The sequence below is a fragment of the Danio rerio genome, chromosome 3 (assembly GCF_049306965.1).
Source record: "Danio rerio strain Tuebingen ecotype United States chromosome 3, GRCz12tu, whole genome shotgun sequence".
Taxonomy (NCBI): Eukaryota; Metazoa; Chordata; class Actinopteri; order Cypriniformes; family Danionidae; genus Danio; species Danio rerio.
Window position 1 is genome coordinate 3,315,860 of NC_133178.1, and position 24,141 is coordinate 3,340,000.

At 36.9% G+C, this 24,141-nt stretch overlaps 1 protein-coding gene across 1 annotated transcript in view; it reads right to left on the reverse strand.

Annotated features, from left to right (window-relative positions):
- Positions 1–9,158: 9,158 nt before the first annotated feature.
- slc25a38a (solute carrier family 25 member 38a) overlaps positions 9,159–24,141 on the reverse strand; it is a 17,646-nt gene continuing 2,663 nt past the window's right edge. The window contains 6 exon segments of the mRNA NM_001076602.1: positions 9,159–9,707; positions 13,890–14,056; positions 16,631–16,799; positions 19,053–19,232; positions 22,034–22,118; positions 22,207–22,331. Of these exon segments, the coding sequence (NP_001070070.1) occupies positions 9,585–9,707; positions 13,890–14,056; positions 16,631–16,799; positions 19,053–19,232; positions 22,034–22,118; positions 22,207–22,331 (849 nt within the window). The 3' untranslated portion in view covers positions 9,159–9,584.

Genomic DNA, 24,141 nt, shown 5'->3' on the forward strand with positions numbered 1-24,141 from the left:
GAAGCGGTAGCGATTTATACCTCCCGCTTCAGCCGGCCTATACCAACCAAGAGCAATATGGGGGTGGACCAATGTAGTAAAGCTCATTCGTATTTGTTTTATTTACCTACATGTTAATGATATTTACCCTTATATATGTTTGTAGTGCTATATATATATATATATATATATATATATATATATATATATATATATATATATATATATATATATATATATATATATATTTATATATATAGCACTACAAACATATATAAGGGTAAATATCATTAACATGTATGTTAATGATATATATATATATATATATATATATATATATATATATATATATATATATATATATATATATATATATATATATATATATATATTTATATATGTTATCTGCTTATTTGTGAATATTTGTTTGTCTACATCTGTTGCGATGACGTCTGAAACGCATAGCAAAGCAGACAGCGTGCTGTGAATTGTGTATAAAACAATATGCAAAAGCTAATTTTACGAGTGTAGTAAATTAATGATCATTTTACATTTACATTGTTTACGTCTCACCTTGTTCTAAACTCATTTGGTTTAAATATTTGAGATTTTCGCAGCTGAGGCGCTGGTGTTGTGGGGTTCGTGGCCGCTGGATGGCGCTCGTGCTCAGTGTTTAACCGCTGTAGTTTCTGTGCTCTGCTCCAGGTAGCGCTGTTGTGCTGTGTCGGACGGGTGGCCCATATTAAGACACACGGGATGGATTGTCCATATTAAGACAGAGACCATATTAAGACAATGGCGAGACGCGGACTGACTCCTCGGTTCATCACTGTGTACATTCTGGCGCAACTCCTGTTTGACTAAGACATCATGTCCTGAATGTCGGTGTTTACACACGCCACAAACATGATTCAGGGGGTTTTATATTAACATTTGATACAACTTTCATATTTAAGGATATATAGGCTACATAGGCACCCTAGATTAACGCAGTGAAAGTGAAATTAAACAGTTAATGGGGACAACATGTGGGTTGTGCCAGTGTGTTGTTGTTTGTGTTATCAATGAGGTTATTCTTGTTCAGGTTAAAGTATTAATCAGTGATTTGATGTTGGCAGCTGCTGTGAATAAAGATGAAACTAGAGCACGATCATCACGTCCCTCTTTACTGGGTTAAAATGTCATTGTGTTCTGTGTGAAAACATTTCAAACAGCTTATAATAGGTGGCTTGTATTTTATAGACAGATATAAACGTTAAGTTTCTTATGTCATTTTCAATCTCATCGCAATAAAAATGTCAAATTAAAACATAAAATTTTTTTGAATTTAATACAGATTTTATATAATATTAAATAAACATATTTCTGTTGCATTAATTTGGTTAATTTACATTTATTTTTAAATCAAATTAGTTTTTTAATGTTAATGTTAGCGCTAACATTAGCGCCAAAAATTAACAAATACACAATTGTACATGTAGGTTTAAATACAAATACAAAGAAATAATAATAATAATAATAAAATAATAATAATAATAATAATAACAATAAATGAAAATAAAAAACAAATGATAATAAAATAAAATAATACAAAAAAATTGAGAAAAAAACATTTAATCAATAAATTTTACTAACATATAAGCATGCACACTATATGTACAGCAAAATCTAATTATTTGAGATTTTCCACAAAATTTTTTGAATTGGATACATATTTTATATAATATTAAATAGACACATTTCTGTTTCATTAATTTGGTCAATTTATATTTATTTTTACATCAAATTAGTTTTTAAGTCAAATTGTTAACGCCCCTGTGAATTTCCTTTTTAATTTTTATCCTTATTTTTCAAATGGAAAAGAACAACACAAAACCCCAAACCCAGACCAATCCAACAGCAGGATAGCGCTAACATTAGCCACAAATTAACAAATACACAATTGTACATGTAGGTTTAAATACAAATACAAAGAAATAATACTAATTATAATAATAATAATAACAATAAATAAAAATAAAAAACAAATAATAAAAAAAATAATAAAATAATACATAAAAATTAAAAAATTAAAAAAACATTTATTCAATAAATTTTACTAACATATAAGCATACACACTATATGTACAGCGAAACAGAATTATTTGAGATTTTCCACAAAATCAATAAAAGGTTGCCACACCTTTAAACAATTCCCCTCCGACCCTCTTAATGAAAACCTGATTTCTTCTAAATAAAACCAAGACATAATTTCTCTAATCCACTGAGCACGAGTGGGAGGAGGAGAATCCTTCCATTTTAGCAAAATAGCCCTGCGTGCCAATAAAGTGGAAAAAGCAATGACTGTACACTTTGAGGAAGGCAACTGTATATCCTCTGAAGTAACCCCAAACAGTGCCACCTGTGCGATACATTTTTAAAGCCATTTTGAGGTCAATATTATTAGCCCCCTTAAGCAATATTAGTTTTGGATTGTCTCCAGAACAAACCACTGTTATACAATAACGTGCCTACTTACCCTAACGTTACCCTAATTAATTTATAGTTAAGCCTTTAAATGTCACTTTAAGCTGTATAGAAGTGTCTTGAAGAATATCTAGTCAAATATTATTTACTGTCATCATGGCAAAGATAAAATAAATCAGATTATTAAACTATGATGATTAGAAATGTGTTGAGGAAATCTGCTCTCTGTTAAATAGAAATTTGGGGGAAATATACAGGGGGGGCAAATAATTCTGACTTCAACTGTATTTAGTTTACTGATTTCTGTAAAATAGTAGAAATGAGCTAAATTCTTCAGCAATTTATTTAAATTTGCAGCTAGGGTAGTGTATTTCATGGTTGATAAAATATACAGTATAAAGATGCTGTAATAACTGCGCAACGAATGAAACTTAAGGTGGAAATACAAGAAGGAAAGCAAGAAAAACAATCACAGAATTTGTATTGGTTATAATGGAAGTTGTATTGGTCTAGTATTGTTTTGCCTTCTATGGTGGTATATAATAAACAGAAATCCTGAAGTAATGTTTCCCCGAAGCACACTAGAAACCATGAAAATATACAGATTTTATTATTATGCTTTATTGTTATTTGTTTCGGAAATCATTAGAATTTAGTTACTATTCAGTGTTGTGTTAGTTAGGTTACTTCAAAACCAGTGAAGACTAAAAATCCAACACAATCTTACGGCAATTCGTAACTTTTTCATTTAGTGGCTAATTCGTATGAATTCGTACGATCTAATTCGCACAATTTAGTACGATTTGCTTATCCCGCAATGACGGTTGGGGTTAGGGGTGGGGTTAGGTGCCACGCCTCCTTTTTAAAATCGTACCATTTCGTACGACTGAACTCGTACGAATTCATACGAATTAGCCACTAAACTGGCAAAACGTAAAATACTTACGTTTTCTCGTGAGATCAGGCTGAAAAATCATACTCCAGTAAAAGTACCATTACTTGCCTAAAAATGTAGTGCGAGTAGAGTAAAACATCTTTTGTAAACATTACTTAAAGTAAGAGTAAAAAGTAGCCCTTTCAAAACTACTCAAGATTAATGAGTAGTGAGTATGAAAAGTTGATGCATTTACATGTCATTTGTGGATGTGTGTGTGTACACGTAACATTCTGTAGTGCATTTAGTGATTGTCCAGCAGACACACAATGTCATAAGACGTTAATATTAGGTTAGATTTAGGTTGTGATGTCAGGTGACCAAAATTCAATGTCTAGCCAGCACCTAAAGACAACATTATTTTGATGTCCAATAATGACATCAAATGACGTTGATATTTAGTTGATTTTAGGTTGTTAGAAATTGACCAAAATCCAATGTCAAGGCAACATCTTAAACCAACAACATATTGACGTCAGATACTGACATTTATTTGTCAGTTATGGCAACTAAAGATCAATATCAGATAGACGTCATATTGGAAAAGTCGACACAACGTCAAGCTGTGACATCAATAAACGTTGATATTTGGTTGGTTTTAGGTTGTACGATAGACATTGACATCGGTCTAGAGTTCTGATGTAAACCTAATTTTAATTTCCAAACAAAATGCAGCATTTTCACGACATTAGGGTACAATTTCAATCTGACGGCATGTTGACATCTTGTGTCTGCTGGGTGTTTAAGGCCATTTCGATCATCATACAGTAAACATCCGTCATCTTCTCATCAGTGACATGCATCTAAACCAGCGGTGCCCATACTCGGTCCTGGAGGGTTGGTGTCCTGTAAAGTTTAGTTTCAATCCCAATCAGATGCACCTGGGCTTGCTGATCAATCTCATTCTAGGCTTTCTAGAAACATCTGTGCAGGTGTGTTGAGGCCAGTTGGAGCTCAAATCTGCCGGATACGGCCCTCCAGGACTGTGTTTGGGCATCTCTGATCTAAACAGTCTCTGGGTGTAAAGATTTTGAACATCTTCTTGGACACTGTTAATGCTTCCAAACAGTTTGCTGCAATTATAAATCGCCCATGTCTTCAGGTAGTTCACTATGAGACGATTTACCTTCTATGTGTGATTTGACTGGACAGGAATCACAGGACTGATTTGTCTAATCCCCATAGACAAGACAAAATATAGTAGTGACTGCAGGATGAAGGACAGTAGTGAGAGTAAAAGTACCAACACAGCACTAAACATGTGCTCAAGGGAGAGTAAAAGTACACCACTGTTCAAAAACGCAAATAATTAATAATTAACCTGATTTCACAACACAATACAATATCATCAATACAACTGTGTTTAAATTAATTTAAATAACTTAATCTGGTTAGTAATTTATTTTTTTTGACTCGAGACTGCCTAAAGTCCCTACAAATCTCAACACACAGTAGAAATGAAACTCTTCATTCTTTAAATTTGTGTCAACCTTGACAGACTTAGCTTTATTAAAAATAGGCTGTTTACCTAAAACTAAAAATATAAAACGTTTAAAAAATAATGACGCCATATGAAGAGTTCAGATGCAGAAACCTCTAAAGGCCATTGACAATGAGCGTTTCCTTCAGCCTCCTGTGTTCATGTTCAGTTATTTAACTTTCAAGAGTTCACTCTTAGCTGATGATTGATTACAAAGCTTGTTTGGCATGCCGTCCCGGGAGAGAGCCCTGAGCTCATACGATCCTTGAGCACGGGGCTCCCTCCCGCTTGCAGGGCGAGATCTGGAGAACTCCCCTGCTGTAGTAGGTAATGAACAGATAGTGATTGCTCTTAAGAGAGAACTACTTACTAGGAGCATGTCTATGGTGCTGATTTGTTTTAGTCAAATAACTCAAATGGCATGTTTTTTGGTTAGTAGGAGGAAACCAGGGGACCCGGGAGAAACCCACGTGAGCACGAGGAGAACGTGTAAACTCCGCACAGAAACATCGGCTGGCTTGGTAAGGACTAAAACCAGTGACTTTCTTGCTTTGAGGAAACAGTGGTAACCACTGGGCCACCGTGCCACCCATCTAGGAAAGGTGGAGGTTAGGGGGGGAGGGGGGGTGATTCTTTAAAACGAAGATGGCTGTTATATGGAACTGAGGGTATTTACAGTGGCTTAGGAATCGTCTGATTGGAGAATCCTGAACTGAATAATGCAGCACCGGCTGTGATCAATCATAACCACGTGATCCTCTTGAAATTAGTCTATAAATAAACTTCAATTAAAGGCAATAAAAAGCCCTCATTCGTCACTATAAAAATACAATTATTAAACACACAGGAATCTGAGATCAATACTGATTTTAGAAGAGGATCTCAAATGGCATTTTTCAAATGGTTTTTGCATCTGAACTCTTCATATTTATGTAGTGTCGTTAGTTTCTTACAATAAGAATGAGCAATAATCACGATAAATCTGACATCCTTTAGTTACAAATAAAATTATCCTGCAAAATATAGCCAACTGTAACGTATTCAGTGCTGAAGATGTGAAACAGGCGCTCTCCTCTAGTCATGACTGTGCATTATTTCAGCACGCGGCTGTTTTCTTGTAATGTTTGTTTACTGTCCTTTGATTCATTTGAGGGGGTTTTGCGTAAGAGCCTGAGGTTATCTCTCTTATCCATTACCCTCATGCAGAATCCCTTTATTTGTGCTGCTGACCACCCTCAATCAGACCTGTGCTGCGTAAATCATACGTAGGCTACTAATAAAGCATATCAATTTCAACATATCCATCTGTTTTCAACTCAAGATTTCAGAAAGTCTGATATGAATGCTTTGAGTGCTGAGAATTGATTTTGTGCTCATTGTCGTCAAACGACTTGATTAAAGAAATCAAACCCCAATTGCAGACGTACATTGCGGAGACGTCTATACTGTATGATGTTTTTGTTTACATCTGGAAGACGTATTTATATTATCTTCTAGGCATTAACCACACGTCACTTGAAAAACTTTAAATGTAATATTAGTTTTGATGTTTAAAACTCGGAATGTTCTATTAAAAGGTGTTTATCAGACCACAGCAGATTTACAACACAGTTTTACCACACCAATAATATGTCTTGCATATAGGCATTACATACACTGTAAAAAACATGTGATTTTACAGGTAATTGTCTGTATTTTTTACAGGATTTTTTATTATACAGTTCACAGATATTTTCTAAAATTAAAAAATTCTAACATTAAATTTACAGTTATTGCTAGTATTATGTTATTTTTCAGTTTTTTTTTAAAGAAATATTCTGTATTTTCAGAGAGTAACACGCAGTTTTACATTAATATTTACAGATTATTCCTGTAAAAATAGGGAAACAAAGTCAAATTATTTTTAATATTATTGAAGATAGTAATCATATGAGGATTAAAGTGAAGGTAATAATGTCAAATAATAGCTTATTATTTGTAGGCTGCACATAATATGTGTGTCTGTAAACTAAAATGTTTATTTTACTACTCTTAGTTTTATATATATATATATATATATATATATATATATATATATATATATATATATATATATATGTGTGTATATATATATATATATATATATATATATATATATATATATATATATATATATATAGAGAGAGAGAGAGAGAGAGAGAGAGAGAGAGAGAGAGAGTTGATGTCAGCCCACCTCAATTAATAGACTGCTTGTTTATTTTTTTCCCCAATTTTCTGTTTAATGGAGAGAAGATTTTTTCAACAAATTTCTACACATAATAGTTTTAATAGCTCATCTCTAATAACTGATTTATTTTCTCTTTGCCATGATGACAGTAAATAATATTAGACTAGATATTCTTCAAGACACTTCTATACAGCTTAAAGTGACATTTAAAGGCTTAACTAGGGTAATTAGATTAACTAGGCAGGTTAGAGTAATTAGGCAAGTTATTGTATAATGATGGCTTGATCTGGAGACAGTCGAAAAAATAAAGCATAAGGAGCTAATAATTTTGACCTTAAAATGGCTATTAAAAAATTTAAAACTGCTTTTATTCTAGCTTAAATAAAACAAATAAGACTTTCTCCAGAAGAAAAATATTATCAGACATACTGTGAACATTTCCTTGTTAAACATCATTTGGAAAATACTTAAAAAGAAGACAAAATTCAAAGGGGGCTAATAGTTCTGACTTCAACTGTATATATTCTATTTGTGTAGTGTAACTGAATTCACAGCGATAACAGTTTTAAACAAGACAATCTTTTGTTTTTTGGTCATACATATAGACTCAATTTTTTTTTTTACTTGTTCAAACTACTTATTTAAAATGAGCTGAAACAACACAATTCTTGAGAATTCATTGAGACAACATAATTTTTTTATGTTCAATCCACATAAATTTATTAAACGTGTTAAGTTAATCAATTTGTGTTGGGACAACATGAATGAATTGTGTGGAACCCGGCATTTTTACAGTGTATAAGAATAAGTCATTATTCAAAACTGTGAATATTTCCCTCCTATTTCTATCCTTTGGTTTTGGCCACAGAAGCTTTGCCTTGAACACACCTTCACCTCAAGTAAATTATTTTGCAGATAAATTACAAAAATAAATAAATAAAATAAAAAATCTCATTTAATTAAAAAATGTATTAAATAAAAAAATAATTAAATAAAAAATAAACTAAATAAAAAATTAATTAAACAAAAAATGCCAATATTTTTTATTTATTAAATTAAAAAAGTTAAATAAAAAATAAATTGAATATAAAATTAAATTTTAAAAAATTGAAAATAAATTAAATAAAAAAAAAATAAAAAAAAATAAGTATTTCCCAGACATGGGTTGTAGCTGGGAGGGCCTCAGCTGCGTAAAAACTTGCTGGATAAGTTGGCGGTTCATTCTGCTTTGGTGACCACGGATTAATAAAGGGACTAAGCCGACAAGAAAATGAATGAATGAATGAAAAATTAAGTAAAATTTAGAAAACTAATTAATTTTTAAAAATTAAATAAATAAGTAAATAAATACAATTAAAACTTAAATTAAATTAAAATAAAAAAATATTTTAATAAAAAATGTATTAAATTGCAAAAAATAATTTAAATAAAAAATTAATTAAATAAAAAAATTATGAATTTAATTAAATTTAAAAATAATTTAAATTAAAAATAAAATTAAGATACAAATTACACCAAACAAAATTTGTTCCAAAACGAGGATTATTTCCAACAAAATAGGCTAATCCACTCTCTTTTTTTTCTGACCAACTGATGTCTACAATTATTAAACATCAGTTGGTCAGAAAGAAAAGGGAGTGGATCGGCCTTTTTTTTCGGTCTACAATTATTAAACATAATACAAAACATAAAAAGTATAGGCCTACATGACATAAATGTACTTTAAAAAGGTCTACAACAGTTTGCCTTCAATTAGGAGAGCAAAGCTTTTGAGTCTGTCATTTTGTAAATTAATTATATTTTACTATATTTACATTTGTATTTACACATTTGTTTTTATTAATTTTTAATATAGCCAATGAATTTTTCAGTTTAAACATATTTCATGTATACGACATGCCCGTCCACGACTACGCCACTGTATCAGATCAAAATACACCCCTTAAAGAAATGATTTTCCTCACTGACTCATATATTGGGTTGTTTCGCTTATTTTACAGCGTTTGAAAATTAAAAAAGTTACTAAAAAACTCATTCAGATAGGCTGATATGATTCTGATTGTCTGAATAAGAAAAACACAATTAGACATAAGTTTAGGTGTTTAATCATTTTATTGAATTTTATAAAAATACTGTTGAGTTCATCTGTCAACCAAACTAACATTAAACAACACAGCAAACATGACCATCGTCTCAATGCTGTCAACAAACACCTCAGACAATACACTTATTACAGCATACAAATACATTCAGTGTTATTCAGCTACTCTTTAGACCAGAGCTGAGACATTCAAGTGCATTCACAGCTCAGCATCAGTGTTACAGGACTATTCATTTGGACAAAGAGAAGCAAAGCCGCCTGATTCCCGCCGGATGCAGGAGTTCGCTCACTCATGCTCTCGTGTTTCCCACCTATATGATCCCCTGAGGCGAGGATCTCACCGGATGGGCCTGTAAACCGCTGAACATCCAGAACAAACCTCTCATTCAGTGTGTGTGATGATGTGCTTTGGTGGTTTTCAGGATTTGAGCCCAATCTGAGCCATCAGCTGCTCGTACACCGTCCACGCCATCGCCGCCATCATGGTTCTCCGGAGAGAGCGAGGAACCGCGCCGCGGAAAAACCCCACCAAACCGTGCTCCTGATGGACAGACAGACAGACAGAGAGGTGCATTTTTAAAATCCTACTTTCTCACTTAATCACTGTGCTCTGGCTTAGTCCCTGATTTATCAGGGGTCACCACAGCAGAACGAACAACCCCCCAAAACACAAAGTTCCCTAGACATTTCTCTAAAATCTATATTTCTGTTTAGGGCAGCGCAGTGGGTAGCACTATCGCCTCACAGCAAGAAGATCGCTGGTTTGAGTATCGGCTGGGTCAGTTGGCATTTCTGTGTGGAGTTTGCATGTTCTCCCCGTGTTGGCGTGTGTTTCCTCCGGGTGCTCCGGTTTCTCCGCTATTGGCATCACAGGCTCATTCTGATAACGTAGTCTCGTAGATGTTTCTGGAGACTGCGAGTTATGTAACCGGAGGTATGTATGGCTGCATTTCATTTTTTAAGCGAATGCTAATGGGCTAATGCTAATGCTGTGGGGCTAATGTGTGTGTAGCTTGTCATGTACGTCGGCGGACTTGAGAGGCAGAGAGGAGTTGACCTTGACGACGACCGGGTTAGAGCGGGTCCAGAAATCAGGTAAGAGAAAAAGAGAATCCAAAAAGTAAAATAAACGAGTGAATAGACCTTTTACGCACTTCCGCATTTTTCGAACGGAAATACGTCAATGTAGTGCATTAGAACTTCCTGTTATCATAGCGGCAGATACAAAAAATGGCAGAGTCGAAGAATCGCAGTTTCTGTTGTGTTCCAGGCTGTTCGTCTTCTAACCAAAAACAGCCCTACCTTTAATTTCATTCTTTTCCTGTGGATCCAAACCTGCAACCCAAATGGATACAGGTGATCTGAAGAGAGGAAGGGCATAGTTTTAATGTAAAACAGGTAGCACTTATGTCTGCAGCCGCCACTTCGTTCCGGATGATTACAGTGGTGGCTGCATCATTCGTCTACTGAAGAGTGGTGTTGTCCCAAGCCCATTCCCTTAGAACAACTTTACAGCTCCTTTGAGAAGGGAGTCAGTATATGCTGTGAAGATAGCGACACGGTGCAGTAAGGATGGATCATGACTACGTGACACACCCACCTGCATTGAGGTAAAGTTGGTTTTATATTCACACATTCGTTCATTTAGAAGTCTCTATATTATTTACCATGTTACTTTGAATATTCGATCGAAATTAGCATGCAAATATGACTTGAAAACAACATTTAACGCTGGTTATTTGACTGAGAACAATGCTGTACTTTGACAGTCATTGGCTGCTAATATGATTTCGCTATTTAGAGTTTGCAAATAATACTTTAAAGAAATTATATTGTTAAGGGGAAAGTCTGAATGTGCAAATATAAAACCAGCTTTACCTCTATCCCACCTGCAAGTAAGATTGTTCATAGTGTATTTAGCTAACGCTGGTCACCTGTGTGTACCGTTATGCAAATCTACCTGAACAAATTAATGTTAATAATATAAGCTGTTCACGAAACTCAACTAATAAAATAAAATATATTTTTTTAACAATAAAACAATTTATTGCTGTGACATCTAGTAAATACACTAAGTTTTATCATACTAGCATGTGTGGAAGTGTTTAAAACAAGTGTGTTACAACTGGCCCTGAGTTAGGTTCTGCCCCGCTCTCCCCTATTTTAACTGCATGTATTTAATTACTTATTTAATTAACTTCGGAAGACAACTCAGGCTCGCCGAAAACACTCTAGCTGCCTTTTCTCCGTCGAAAAACTCATACCGGAACTGGGTTTACACGTTGTTGACGTACTTCCGGTTTTTGCGTAAAAGGTCTATAACAGGGTGAGAATGTGGTGAAATCTGAAAACGTGGTAAAAATACGACGAGGGCTTTTCTTTTTCTGGACAGCTTTTGTAAACTGTTGGCTGGGTTGAGGGAAGTAAGCGGGTGGGCGGGTCAATCGGTAAAATTGGTTGGGTTTAGGGAAGGAGGAGGGTGGGTCAGCCGATTGGCCGGTTGCCCAGTCAGTCATTCAGCCAGTTAGACAGACGGTTGGTCCACAGCGGCCTCTAGTGGGTTTACGTGAGAACAGCGGGCGTGACCGGCACTCGCGAGAGACATTTGAGATATGAAAAAGTGCACACAGCGAACCCGCGAAAACAAAAACTGCAGAAATACGTACCTCCTGGGATGTATTTCGCGGTCTCCAGAAACATATCTGTTTGTATATGTTTTCCCTACAATAAAAGTCAGTGGTTACAGGTTTTCAACATTCTTTAAAATATCTTCAGAAGGAAGAGTAAAAAAATAAATAAATGAAAAATACTAATGTTTTGCTTCTTACACTTTCTTTACACACCTGAAACTTATGAAGCACTTATTCATTGTTGCTCTTATAGTTGTGTAAATTGCTTCCTTGTCCTCATTTGTAAGTCGCTTTGGATAAAAGCATCTGCTAAATGACTAAATGTAAATGTAAGAGTCAAAAAGAAACCATTTGAGGGAGAGTAAACGTTCATTTTTGGGTCGACATCATCAACAAGTGTTTGTAGAAATCTGTTTTGTGAGGTTTGGAAATCCCGTATGTCACTCACGCTGCAGCATGATGAATCAAACAGCTGTGAGCTGATTAGATGAGCTGTGTTTATATGTGTTGTGTTGGCATGGCTGAACTCTTTATCAATGCACCATTTTACAACCATCTTATACAGCATACACTACCAGACAAGAGTCTTGTCGACTATACATGTTTTAGGAACAGCAAATAATAACTAGACTTCTGGTTGATGATTTGGTATCAGAAGTGTCTCATATTAAAGGCAAAGGCCTCTAGATTTAGCTTATTTGAGCACAATAAAACATGATCATGCCTTAATTATTAATGATTTGATTAGCACAGTAAGGTCTGACTCTGCTTAGACTAAAGTCTTGAACAGAAATAATGTCCAGTATAGAGTATAAAGTCCTGCTGCAGTGGAGACAGAATGAATATGGTGTCTGACTCCATCATGAGCTTGGAGGACTGCATCCATACATCTCTGCACTGACTCAAATCACTGATTAATAAGACAGACTGAAAGACAGCTTCATCCATCAGGCTGTCAGGAAGCTGAACTCTCTCCCAGCTCTGCTCCCCGCTCCCTCCCCACGCACCTCCTCCCCTCGCACCTCTGGACTCTGACACACATACACACACACACACACACACACACTCATCTGCACTGGTCACTTTATGCAGACACATATACTACCTCCCAATATGTCACTGTCACTTTATCACAATTATCATGTTTACAAGTTCTTTTTGCACTATACTGTTTTTTATCTGCACAACTCTGGTTTACTTTGCACTCATTGCTATATGCCCTTAATGTCACTGTATTGTTTACAATTTTTATTACATATGTATATTTGTTAGACCACATTTATGTGCAATGTATATACTGTAAATTTTCTTTTTTTCTTAAACTCTACTATTTTTTATATATATATTTTTTATATTAATGTTAAGCACCTTGGGTCTGAGAGTAACGCAATTTCGATTCTCTGTATGTCTTGTACATGTGGCTGAATTGACAATAAAGCTGACTTTGACTTGACTTTGACTAATAAAGTCATCTGGAATGGAGAAAGCGTTTCTGCAGGACTCCCAGAGCTCATCAGGACTCTGTGTTCATCTTCAACGCCTCCTCCTTCGTGCTTAATAATGTTCATGTCTGGTGACTGGGCTGGCCAATCCTGGAGCAGCTTGCTCTGCTTTCAGGAGCTTTGATGTGGAGGCTGAAGTATGAGGAGCGCTGTCCTGCTGGAGAATTGTTCCTCTCCTGTGGTTTGTAATGTAATGGGCAGCACAAATGTCTTGATACCTCAGGCTGGTGATGTTGCAGATCTCTCACATGCCCTCATACTGAATGTAAACCCCAAACCATGATTTCTCCTTCACCAAACTTGACTGATTTCTGTGTGAATCTTGGCTCAATGCGGGTTCCCGTAGGTCTTCTGCAGTATTGATGATGACTGGGATGCAGATCAACAGATGAATCAGCAGAAATATCCACCTTCTACCACTTTCCCAGATGATCAACTAGAAGTCTGTTATTTGCTGCTCTGGGATCGACCACAAGACTTTTTATTTATCAGGTAGTGTACATTCGCTTCGTTTATACAGTAAACCCCCTCAATCAGGGTAAACTCAGAGTACAGCAGGGTCTCTTTGGCCTTCTTAGGGGAGAATGTTACCTTGTAAATGTAGCGCACCACATCTGATGTCCTGCTGAAGACGTCTGGACTCACTTGAATGTGAGTTTTGACCACATCAGCCGGCTGCGTCAGAACCGAGGCCAGAACACCAGCCAGAACCCCACAGCTGAAGTTGGCCATCGGTGCGTAAGACGACTGGCTGATCTCTGAAACACAGAGATACAGTATATCAGCACATGTTACACAACGTTACACAATGACTTCCTGCTTGAGCCGGTCAGAATGACTGGACTGCTTGCTTATCTCTGTTATGAAGAAATCTCTAGAGCAATGATCCTGCTACTGTTATCTCAGCAGACCTCTCTAGACTGTACAAACATGAGATATAATATGACATACTCTTTTTTTATTGACTCTCTAACTTTATTTGCATTCTCACTATAAAATAACATTTGACTATAAAATGTGTGCATGTTCTCCCTGTGTTAGTGTGGGTTTCCTCCAGGTGCTTCGGTTTCCACCACAGTCTAAATTCATGCGCTATAGGGGAACTAATGAACTAAATTGGCCGAAGTTTATGAGAGTTTGAATGAGTGTGAATGGGTGTTTCCTACTACTGGGTTGCAGGTAAAACTGTCATACATTCATTTGTTTATTTAATTATTTATTTATTTATTTATTTATTTATTTATTTATTTATTCATTCAATTATTAATTAATTAATTAATTCATTCATTCATTCATTTATTTATTCACTTATTTATTCATTTATTTATTTATTCATTTATTCATTAATCTTTTTATTAATTCATTTATTTATTCATTTATTTATATATTTACTTATTTATTTATTTATTTATTTATTTATTTATTCATTCATTCATTTATTTACTAATTCATTCATTCATTCATTTATTCATTCATTTATTTATTCACTTATTTATGTATTCATTTATATATTTACTTTATTTATTGATTGATTTATTCATTCATTTACTCATTCATTTATTCATTCATTCATTCATTCATTCATTCATTCATTCATTCATTCATTTACTCATTCATTTATTTATTTATTCACTTATTTATTTATTTATTTATTTATATATTTACTTCATTCATTCAATCATTAATTAATTCATTCATTCGTTTACTTATTCATTCATTCATTTATTTATTTACTCATTCATTCATTTATTTATTTAATTATTTTTTATTCATTTATATATTTACTTTATTCATTCATTCATTCATTTGTTCATTTATTTATTTATTCATTTATTCATTCATTCATTTATTTACTTATTCATTCATTCATTCATTCATTTATTTACTTACTTATTAATTCATTCATTCATTTACTTATTTATTTATTAATTTATCTATTTATTCATTCATTCATTTACTTATTTATTTATTTATTTATTTATTTATTTATTCATTCATTCATTTATATATTTTATTTACGTCTATTTGGCCATTTGAAGAAATGCAGTTCACCAGATTTACAAAAATCAAATTAAATAAAATAGTATTTATTTATAATATGAATATAATTGAATTACAACTTTTATAAAGTATACATTTTTTGTAAACCTGATCAACCCCATTTTTGCAAATATCACTAAAAATAATAATAATAAAGTTTAATCAGATTTTATATTTTAATTTATTTAACATTTTTATATGGCAAAATGTATTGTTTTAAAACATGCAATATACTGAAAAAATAAAATATTAACGTTTGTTATTTTGTGCTTCTAAACCTGACTGAAATGTACATGTTATAGCAGGACTGTTCAATTAGTTTGTCATGGGGGCCAGTTCATGAAAAGCATCCCAGATGAGGGGCCGGAGAGATCTGACTCGCAATATGAGTGATGACACAACATATGCTGGATAAGTTAGCGGTTCATTCCATTGTGGTGAGGCCTGATAAACAAGGGATTATGCTGAACGAAAATGAATGAATGAATGTTTGTATTGTTCAGAAATAACTGCTTTCACCAACAGGAATTAGCTTTTCATTTGCTTACAAACAGCACATGTGCCTTTTTTGGGTATTCATTGGCAAAGTTGTTGCATTCGCAGTAGAAACTTTGCCTTTACTCTAGAATTGCTGGGTTCCCCTGAGAAACTTTGCATTCTGCTTTTTTTCGCTCCAGTAAATTTTGTTTCATTGCCCATTGTGCATTAATTCCATCTGTTAGCTCCATATGCGTGACGCAGCTCTGAGTGGCGCATGCAGTGTGCAACCCCCTTAAGTGTCCACTATTGGCCCGTTTCCACTGAGTGGTACGGTACGGTTCAGTACGCTTTTATGGCTGCTTCCACTTTTTCAGCACCCTTTCTAAGGGTACCAAAAGGTGGAGCTACACATGCAGCTGAACTGGTTACAGAGATATGTCACATGCCCGTGGAGCTAGCCAGAATAAAAATAAATAAACCTCCATGTTTTGAATATACAGCCGAGGCATTACACCGTAATACTATATGCATACAATAACACACCATGGTTGACCCGAGCTCAAACAAACCTTGTCGTTGTCTTAAGCTGTATGACTTTACTGTAGACATATATTCGAAGGAGAATGACGTCGACTGAAACTTTCTGTCATACACCACGCCCACCAAAAGAGTACCTTTGGTAGTGGGAACGCAAGCCTGATAAAGGTGACCCGTATCGACCCGAACCGTACCGTACCGTACTGTACCACTCAGTGGAAACGAGCCATATGTGTTGAGTAAGTGAACAGTATGTGTTGAGTATATTGCCAGACCTGGAGGCAGCAGGTGTTTGGTCTGGCTGTAGATCATGACGTATATCCCGGAGAACGGAGCGTCTCTGAGCAGTGTGGCTGTCAGGCCAGAGAACAGAGCCTTCGGTCCCTCCGTCCGAAACACAGACCGCAGCGCTCCAAACACACCGCTGTACCTGTAGCGGCCGCTCTGAAACACACACACACACACACACACATGGAGATTTATTCATCTAGCAGACAGTTTTATCCAAAGCAACTTACAAATGAGGGTAGAAGATGCACTTGAGATCATCAAAGAGCAGAAGTATATAGATGCCAGCACAAGGCTAATGTCTCAGTGATATGTTTCAGTCCAGCACAGTATAGTGTGGTCCAGTATGGGTCACCCTGATCAGGCATTTCTACCACCAATGGGACCCTTTTTTGTAGACATGGTGCAAAACAGAATGTCGCAATCAACGTCATTCTTGCTTGAAAAATAAAGCCATGTCACCCTGCAGCTCAAGAGCGGTTACTCACTGAAGCTAAGCAGGGCTGAGCCTGGTCAGTGTCTGGATGGGAGACCACTAGGGAACACTAGGCTGCTGTTGGAAGTGGTGTTAGTGAGGCCAGCAGGGGGCGCCCAACCTGTGGTCTTTGTCTAATGCCCCAGTATAGTGACGGGGACTCTATACTGTCAGTGGGCGCCGTCTTTCGGATGAGATGTTACACTGAGGTCCTGACTCTCTGTGCTCATTAAAGATCCCATGGCACTTCTCGTATGGAGTAGGGGTGTAACTCTGGTGTCCTGGCCAAAGTCCCTCCATCTACCCTTATGATCATGGCCTCACAATTAACTCCGATCCACCGAATTGGCTTTATCACTGTCTCTCCACTCCACCAATAGCTGGTGTGTGGTGAAGCACTGGCGCTGGTGTCCTGTTTGTGAACTGCAAGGTCCCGGAACAGATCGGGTTAACGGATCCGGCATGTCACATAGGGAAAGAGGAGATGGGGGGTGGTTGGATGGCGGAGGGGTGTTGCGGACGAAGGACAAAAGTGAAGAGCGGGGGGTTTGTCACGGATGAAGGTGAACAGCGGATGGGGGAGGAGGGGGATTTCAGAGATGCCGGACCCGGCACAACTGAAGCCCTGCCCCTCATGATTGTGAAGCATTTTGGGTGTATGGCCACACACAGTAAATGACCTATATAAATACACATTCGCATATCGCGCCTTAGTGAACTCAAGTCAGTAGACGTGTGGCAAGCTAACGGAATTAGAGAGAGAAACCGTTCGCGCTTTCCTCACATTTTTTGACGCCCTTGTAAACAACAATAGAGGACACAGATAGACGGCAGATGCTGTTCTTCTTCTTGGCATGTGGATGCTTGTCACAAGAAGACACCAAGGTTGGTTTAAGCTCCATGGCTCATTGCTGTTTGCCATTGCTCTATTATTACACAGCCATGTCTCAACTGTGTAATACAAAATGGCAATTCTCGTGTACAATGATTCTCTGTAAACCAATGGCGTTTAGCGGCGAGTCTAGCTCCACTTGGTCCTGTTCTGTTGTGCTAGGTACCACTTAGAAAGGGTGCCAAAAAGTGGTATGGTTTGTTTTTTTGGTACCTTACGCAGTGGAAATAGACCTTAATGTTTATTTACTGAACCAGACTGTAACGCTCAATGCAAAATGGCCACAAGTTAGTTTAGCAGTATTTGTACTGTTATTATTATTATTATTGAGTCACCAGCACCGTGGCTCAGTGGGTAGCACTGTCGCCTCACACCAAGAAGCTCGCTGGTTTGAGTCCTGGCTGGGTACGTTGGCATTTCTGTGTGGAGTTTGCAAATTCTCCCAGTGTTGGTGTGGGTTTCCCCCACAAATCCAAACACATGCGCTATTGGGGGAATTGATTAACTAAATTGTCTGTAGTGTGTGAGTGTGTGTGTATGGGTGTTTCCCAGTACTGGGTTGCAGCTAGAAGGGCATCCGCTCCATAAAACATATGCTGGGATAGTTGACGGTTCATTCCGAGACTAAGTCGAAGGAAATGAATGAATGAATTATTGAGTCCTTGTAACAGAGTGTTTGTAGGACAGTGTCTGGTGCATATGGAGAGGAAAGAGTGTGTGTCCTACAGGTTTGAGGTGTCCAGGGCACTCGCTAACATGAAGCACACTCAGAATAATAGAGTGTTTATTAAAAAGTGTCTGGTGCAGATGGAGAGGAAAGAGTGTGTCAGCTACAGGTGGTTTGTACGGCACACTCAGCATCACATGTTGTTTTCAAAAGTAGGGAAGTTTTATAATAGTGTCTGGTGCATACGGAGAGAAAAAGGGTGCATCCCAGCATGAAGCACACTCAGCATTGCACAATATCCTCTAACACACACACACACACACACACAAACTCCCTCACAGAGTATATCAGTGGCTCTTTTATTTGTCTACACACCTCGAAGCGTGTTTTGATGACGGTGACGGGCAGCATGAATACTCCAGCCACACATCTGGCTCCGGCTCCCAGCAGCACCGCCTGCAAGGGCCCCGGGGCCCCGCTTGAGAAGTAATGCTGCTTCAGAGTAAAATAGGTGCTGAAGTAGATCCCGACTCCTGGAATACAGCGCACGAACGACTGCGGAGAGACAGAAACAGACAGTATAATCAGAAGGACGCACACATTGTAGAGATATATCACACCTTAGGGTGACTATACATGCCATTTTTACAGGACGCATCCAGGGTTTGTACACTAAAAAAGGCTTGCTGTTAAATAAGTTTTGCTCTTAAATGTTTAATAACTTTTGATCCGCTGATCCAATCCATACAATTCAAAGATTGGCATAAAGAAGAGAGTTCCATTTACGGACCTTCGAAGGCTCCGGAATCAGTGTGGTTACGTCATCACATTTTGACAACGCTGATTTGACAAAGAAACGCTCGTGGCTTGTGTCTCCGGACAAACCAGACATGATGCATTAGCTCTGTTTCCATCCACCTATTTTATGCGCATTTTGCAAACGCGCTTAAAAAAACCAGTTGATGGAAACGCCATGATGCGCATAAATTTTGAAAATGCGCATAAAAAACGTATGCGCCTAACTGGGTAGGATAAACTTTTTATTCGATAAGAAAAGATGCGCATAAACTGCGATGGAAACACTTTTACTGCACAAACTCCAGCATGCGCATTAAAAAAGGTCATGGGATTTTGTTAAAAGAGATCATGTGATGCTTAAAATGTGTGTGAATGGACAAAACGTCAGGCTGAGCACATTATAAAACATCTGAAATGTTGTTTTGGTCATTATAAAACGCCTTACCATTTCAGTATTAGTGTTATTATATTATTAATGACCTCCAGAATCAAGAGCGCCTGTGCTCCGCGTCTGACACCTTCAAACGCCACTGTGCGCTCACTGCTTGTCAGGATTGTCTTCTGAGGCGCATTCATTTAGGAAAGATTGATGCAGCTTCTCCTACTGCAGCAAATGCAGTTTTTACTGTTGATATTTGGCGCCAGTTAATCAGGAAGTGACGATTTTATTCGCTTTGACTCTAGATGGAAACGATGCTTCATTCGCACAACTTTTATGCGATAATCCAGTTTTGCGCATAAAGTTTATTCGCATTTTTGGATGGAAACGTATTGATCCATTGTCTCTCCTCCATGCCCAGATTGGTTCAAACTCGCTCTCTCTCAACCAATAATCATAGGTTTCGCTTTGTGGACCAGCAATCAGCTATTTGAACAACCTGGAATGAGAAATAGGCTGTACATTTACGCACGGCTAAATATAACCCCCCCAAAAAAATGTTTTGCATGAAATAATTCTCATACAAAGAACTTTTGCATGCACAACAACACAAAAACATGACACAGCAAAGACCAAGTGCTGGTCTTGCCGTTTTCAAAGGATGCAAATGACGGTGCGTCTGTTTGTCTGCAACGCAAAAGTTGAGATGCAGCAGGGTCAACACCATACGCTGGCACATAAAACCTAAGGATGCTCCATATTGAATCTAGTTTAGTTATGTAAATATTTATAGTATAGTAAATATTTATATCTATTTTTTTTACTGAGGATTAGCACCATGTTTATTTGGACTTTTACGCATTATTTATTATTTTCTTATTTTTTATTTGTTAATTGTAAGGGGTGTTGTTTATGGTAAATGAAAATATATTATTTGGAAAAAGTCAAACTTGATTTAGTGTTCTGTCATTTTCTAACAATCTTTCTGTTTAGTTCATTCCCAGAACTTTTGGGCAAATACATTGTCAGTAAATAAATGCACTAGTTTTTTCCCACTGAAAAACGCCTTAGAAGGTGGATGTAGACAAAATTTATTTTGGAAGTATAAAACATCATAGCGTGTATTTCTAAAGAAAAAAAACAAACTTCATGAGGTTTTGTTTGTAATAACTAGAAAATGCCACTTTTTTAAAAACCCGTTTTCTTAAAATTCTGGAAGATTTTCTGTCTGTTCATGTGTTTCTGGACCAAAAAAAGTTTTAGACTGGACCTTTAAATGATACAGATTAAAGCTTCAGGTTCTCCTGTTTCAAATAATATATGACACTTGAGGCTGACTGCTAAAATAACAATAAAACTGCTTAAAAATATTAATAATATAGGCCTACTAGGTGCCCACAAATACCTCTAGGTCTTTAAAGGTTAAAACATAGTAAAGATAGGAAGTGTATTTCTGCGCGCACACACGCACGCACGCGCACACACACACACACACACACACACACACACACACACACACACACACACACACACACACACACACACACACACACACACACACACACACACACACACACACACACACACACACACACACACACACACACTATAATCTGCTCTTTTACTCCACTGAACTTCATTTAAAAGCCAGAAACTCTTTAGCAAAGGTCTATCTGAAGGGTTAATGCTGAAAAAATGACAAATTCTAACTCTTTCCAACAGGGAAAACCAGCTACAATCAAAAATGTATGACGATATGCATGAATAAAGGCTTTGCAATCAAACAATGTGATTATAATGGAGGTCAAAAACAGCCGAGAACATGATGAAAGCGTAGTCAATTTGAACAATACACAAGGGTTGAATATCTTTTATGTCAAAAATCATGTTTCTGTTACATTTACTACTCTAAATATATTAAAAAACACAGTTTTTTCTTAATAATTTGCATTGTTAATTGTGATTGTTCAATTTCAAATGTGATTCTGTCAATAATAAAATGTTTCTGAACTCTCAGATTTGAGATTGTTGTACTGTATATCAGCCAAATATTGTCCTGTCCTGTCCTAATAAACCCTACCTGAATGGAAAGCTTATCTATTCATCCTTCAAATGAATCAATCTCAACACTGATGACTGTTGTTTGTGGTCCAGGGTCACATCTGAATGTGTTACTCACCGGTGAGACGCCTCTCCACAGCCCGAGCAGCTTCTCCGTCCGCAGCACATTCACAAACACTGTGACCATCCCGACCCGTCCCGTCCTGAGGCACAGAAAACACACACGATAAGGCTCAGTTTAGTCAGACTGCACTGTGTGCGTCGGTCACAGCGTCCCATATGAGCACTGACCCAGGCTGGACGCCGCTGTGTAGGGTCTGCAGGCGTGTTTTCACCAGGTCCAACGGCTGGAAGAGCAGTGTGGAGCACGTCCCGCTCAGAGAACCACACATGAAGGCCTTCACCGCCGGATGAGCCTGAAACACACACACAAACACACACACACACACACACACACACACACACACACACACACACACACACACACACACACACACACACTAGTCAGACTGATGATCATTTAAAGCAGAGGTGTCCAAATGGTTTTGTATGAAGGGCCAAGAACTAAATATCTTTGAGAGCCGCAGGCTGAAGGTAAATACACCAAACTACACTCAGCGGCCACTTTATTAGGTACACCGTAGTAGTACCAGGTTGGACCCGCCTTTTGCCTTTAGAACTGCCTTAATCCTTCGTGGCAAAGATTTAGCAATATACTGGAAATATTCCTCAGAGATTTTCCTACATGTTTACATGATTTGTCGGCTGCACATCCATAATTCCAATCTCCCGCTCCACCACATCCCAAAGGTGCTCTATTGGATTGAGATTTGGTGACTGTGGAGGCCATTTGAGTACAGTGAACTCACTGTCATGTTCAAGAAACCAGTCTGAGATGATTCACGCTTTATGACATGTGTTATCCTGCTGGAAGTAGCCGTCAGAAGATGGAGACACTGTGTTCATAAAGGGATGGACATGGTCAGTAACAATACTCAGGTAGGCTGTGGCGTTGATGCTCAAATGGTACTAATGTGCATAGCTGTATGACCACAAACAGAATGGAGAGCAGGAGGAGTCTGCTAAATTGTATTAACTAGCATTAAACCCTTTTCCCCATCTTTCTGAATGACACACCCACTGTTTACTCATTTCATATTACCTATCTTCAGGAACTGCGTCAAAATACGAAAAAAAAAAAAAAAAAAAAAAAAAACGATCGCAGCTACCGGTTCATGGGGATTTTTTGGGGGGGGGGGGGGGGGGGGTAAAATCTATGTACAAATTAATTAAAATAAATAAATAATAAAAAAAATTAATTAATAAAATATTTCATGTGGACTTTTGTTTATTATTTTAATTTTGTAAAAATGACTACCCAGGTAAAATAAATGTTTTAAAAATGTTCTTGTTCAATTTTATTGTAGTTAAGAGATAAACTTATTTTAATAAAAATGACAAACACTTAACAGAAAACACTAATTCAAAATCAAAATGATGATAATAATAGTGACAATAATGGCAATAAGTTTAATTAGGCTGTAAGACTGATAGTAAATGCAGTGATTGCTCAAGCTGCTGATATGCTTGTCGCTGTGGTGTAACGCGTGATTCAGCAGATCTGCAGTTTTCTGTGTCGATGATCTTTTAGCTGAGTGTGTTTGCTTGGCCACGCCTCTTTAAACAAACGCTATGGAAACCGAATGTTAAACAGAGGAGCGCTTCACACGGACCAATCAGAACGCAGGAAAACAAGAGGCTCGGCTACAGCCCGCCCACTACCAAAAAGATTCGCCTCAGTAAATCACTCGGAGTAAACAACAACACACTCTCGTAAATGATCTCCGAAAACAGCCAGAGACGGATTTTAAACGTTAATTTAGCTCGAATAAGTGATCATAAATAATAATAAAGTGTTAAATATGTCGAGCTGAGACATCATTAACCGCCTCTGACAGCGCACAGTGCGAGTATGTACAGTCAGTCCCGCTATCAGTAAGCAGATAACACCGCTGATACCAACCTACAGCCTTAAGGGCGAGCTGATGTGACCGGATCAACACAGAGGTCAGAGTTCGTGGAACTGCAGATATTTGACTGAATGTCCACATCATTAACACACTCATTACTGACACTGACAGCCCAGACAGTGAGATAAAACATGAATATTTCATGAGTCATCGAAAAATGTATTGAATACCTCATATGAAAAATACTACAGTAAAT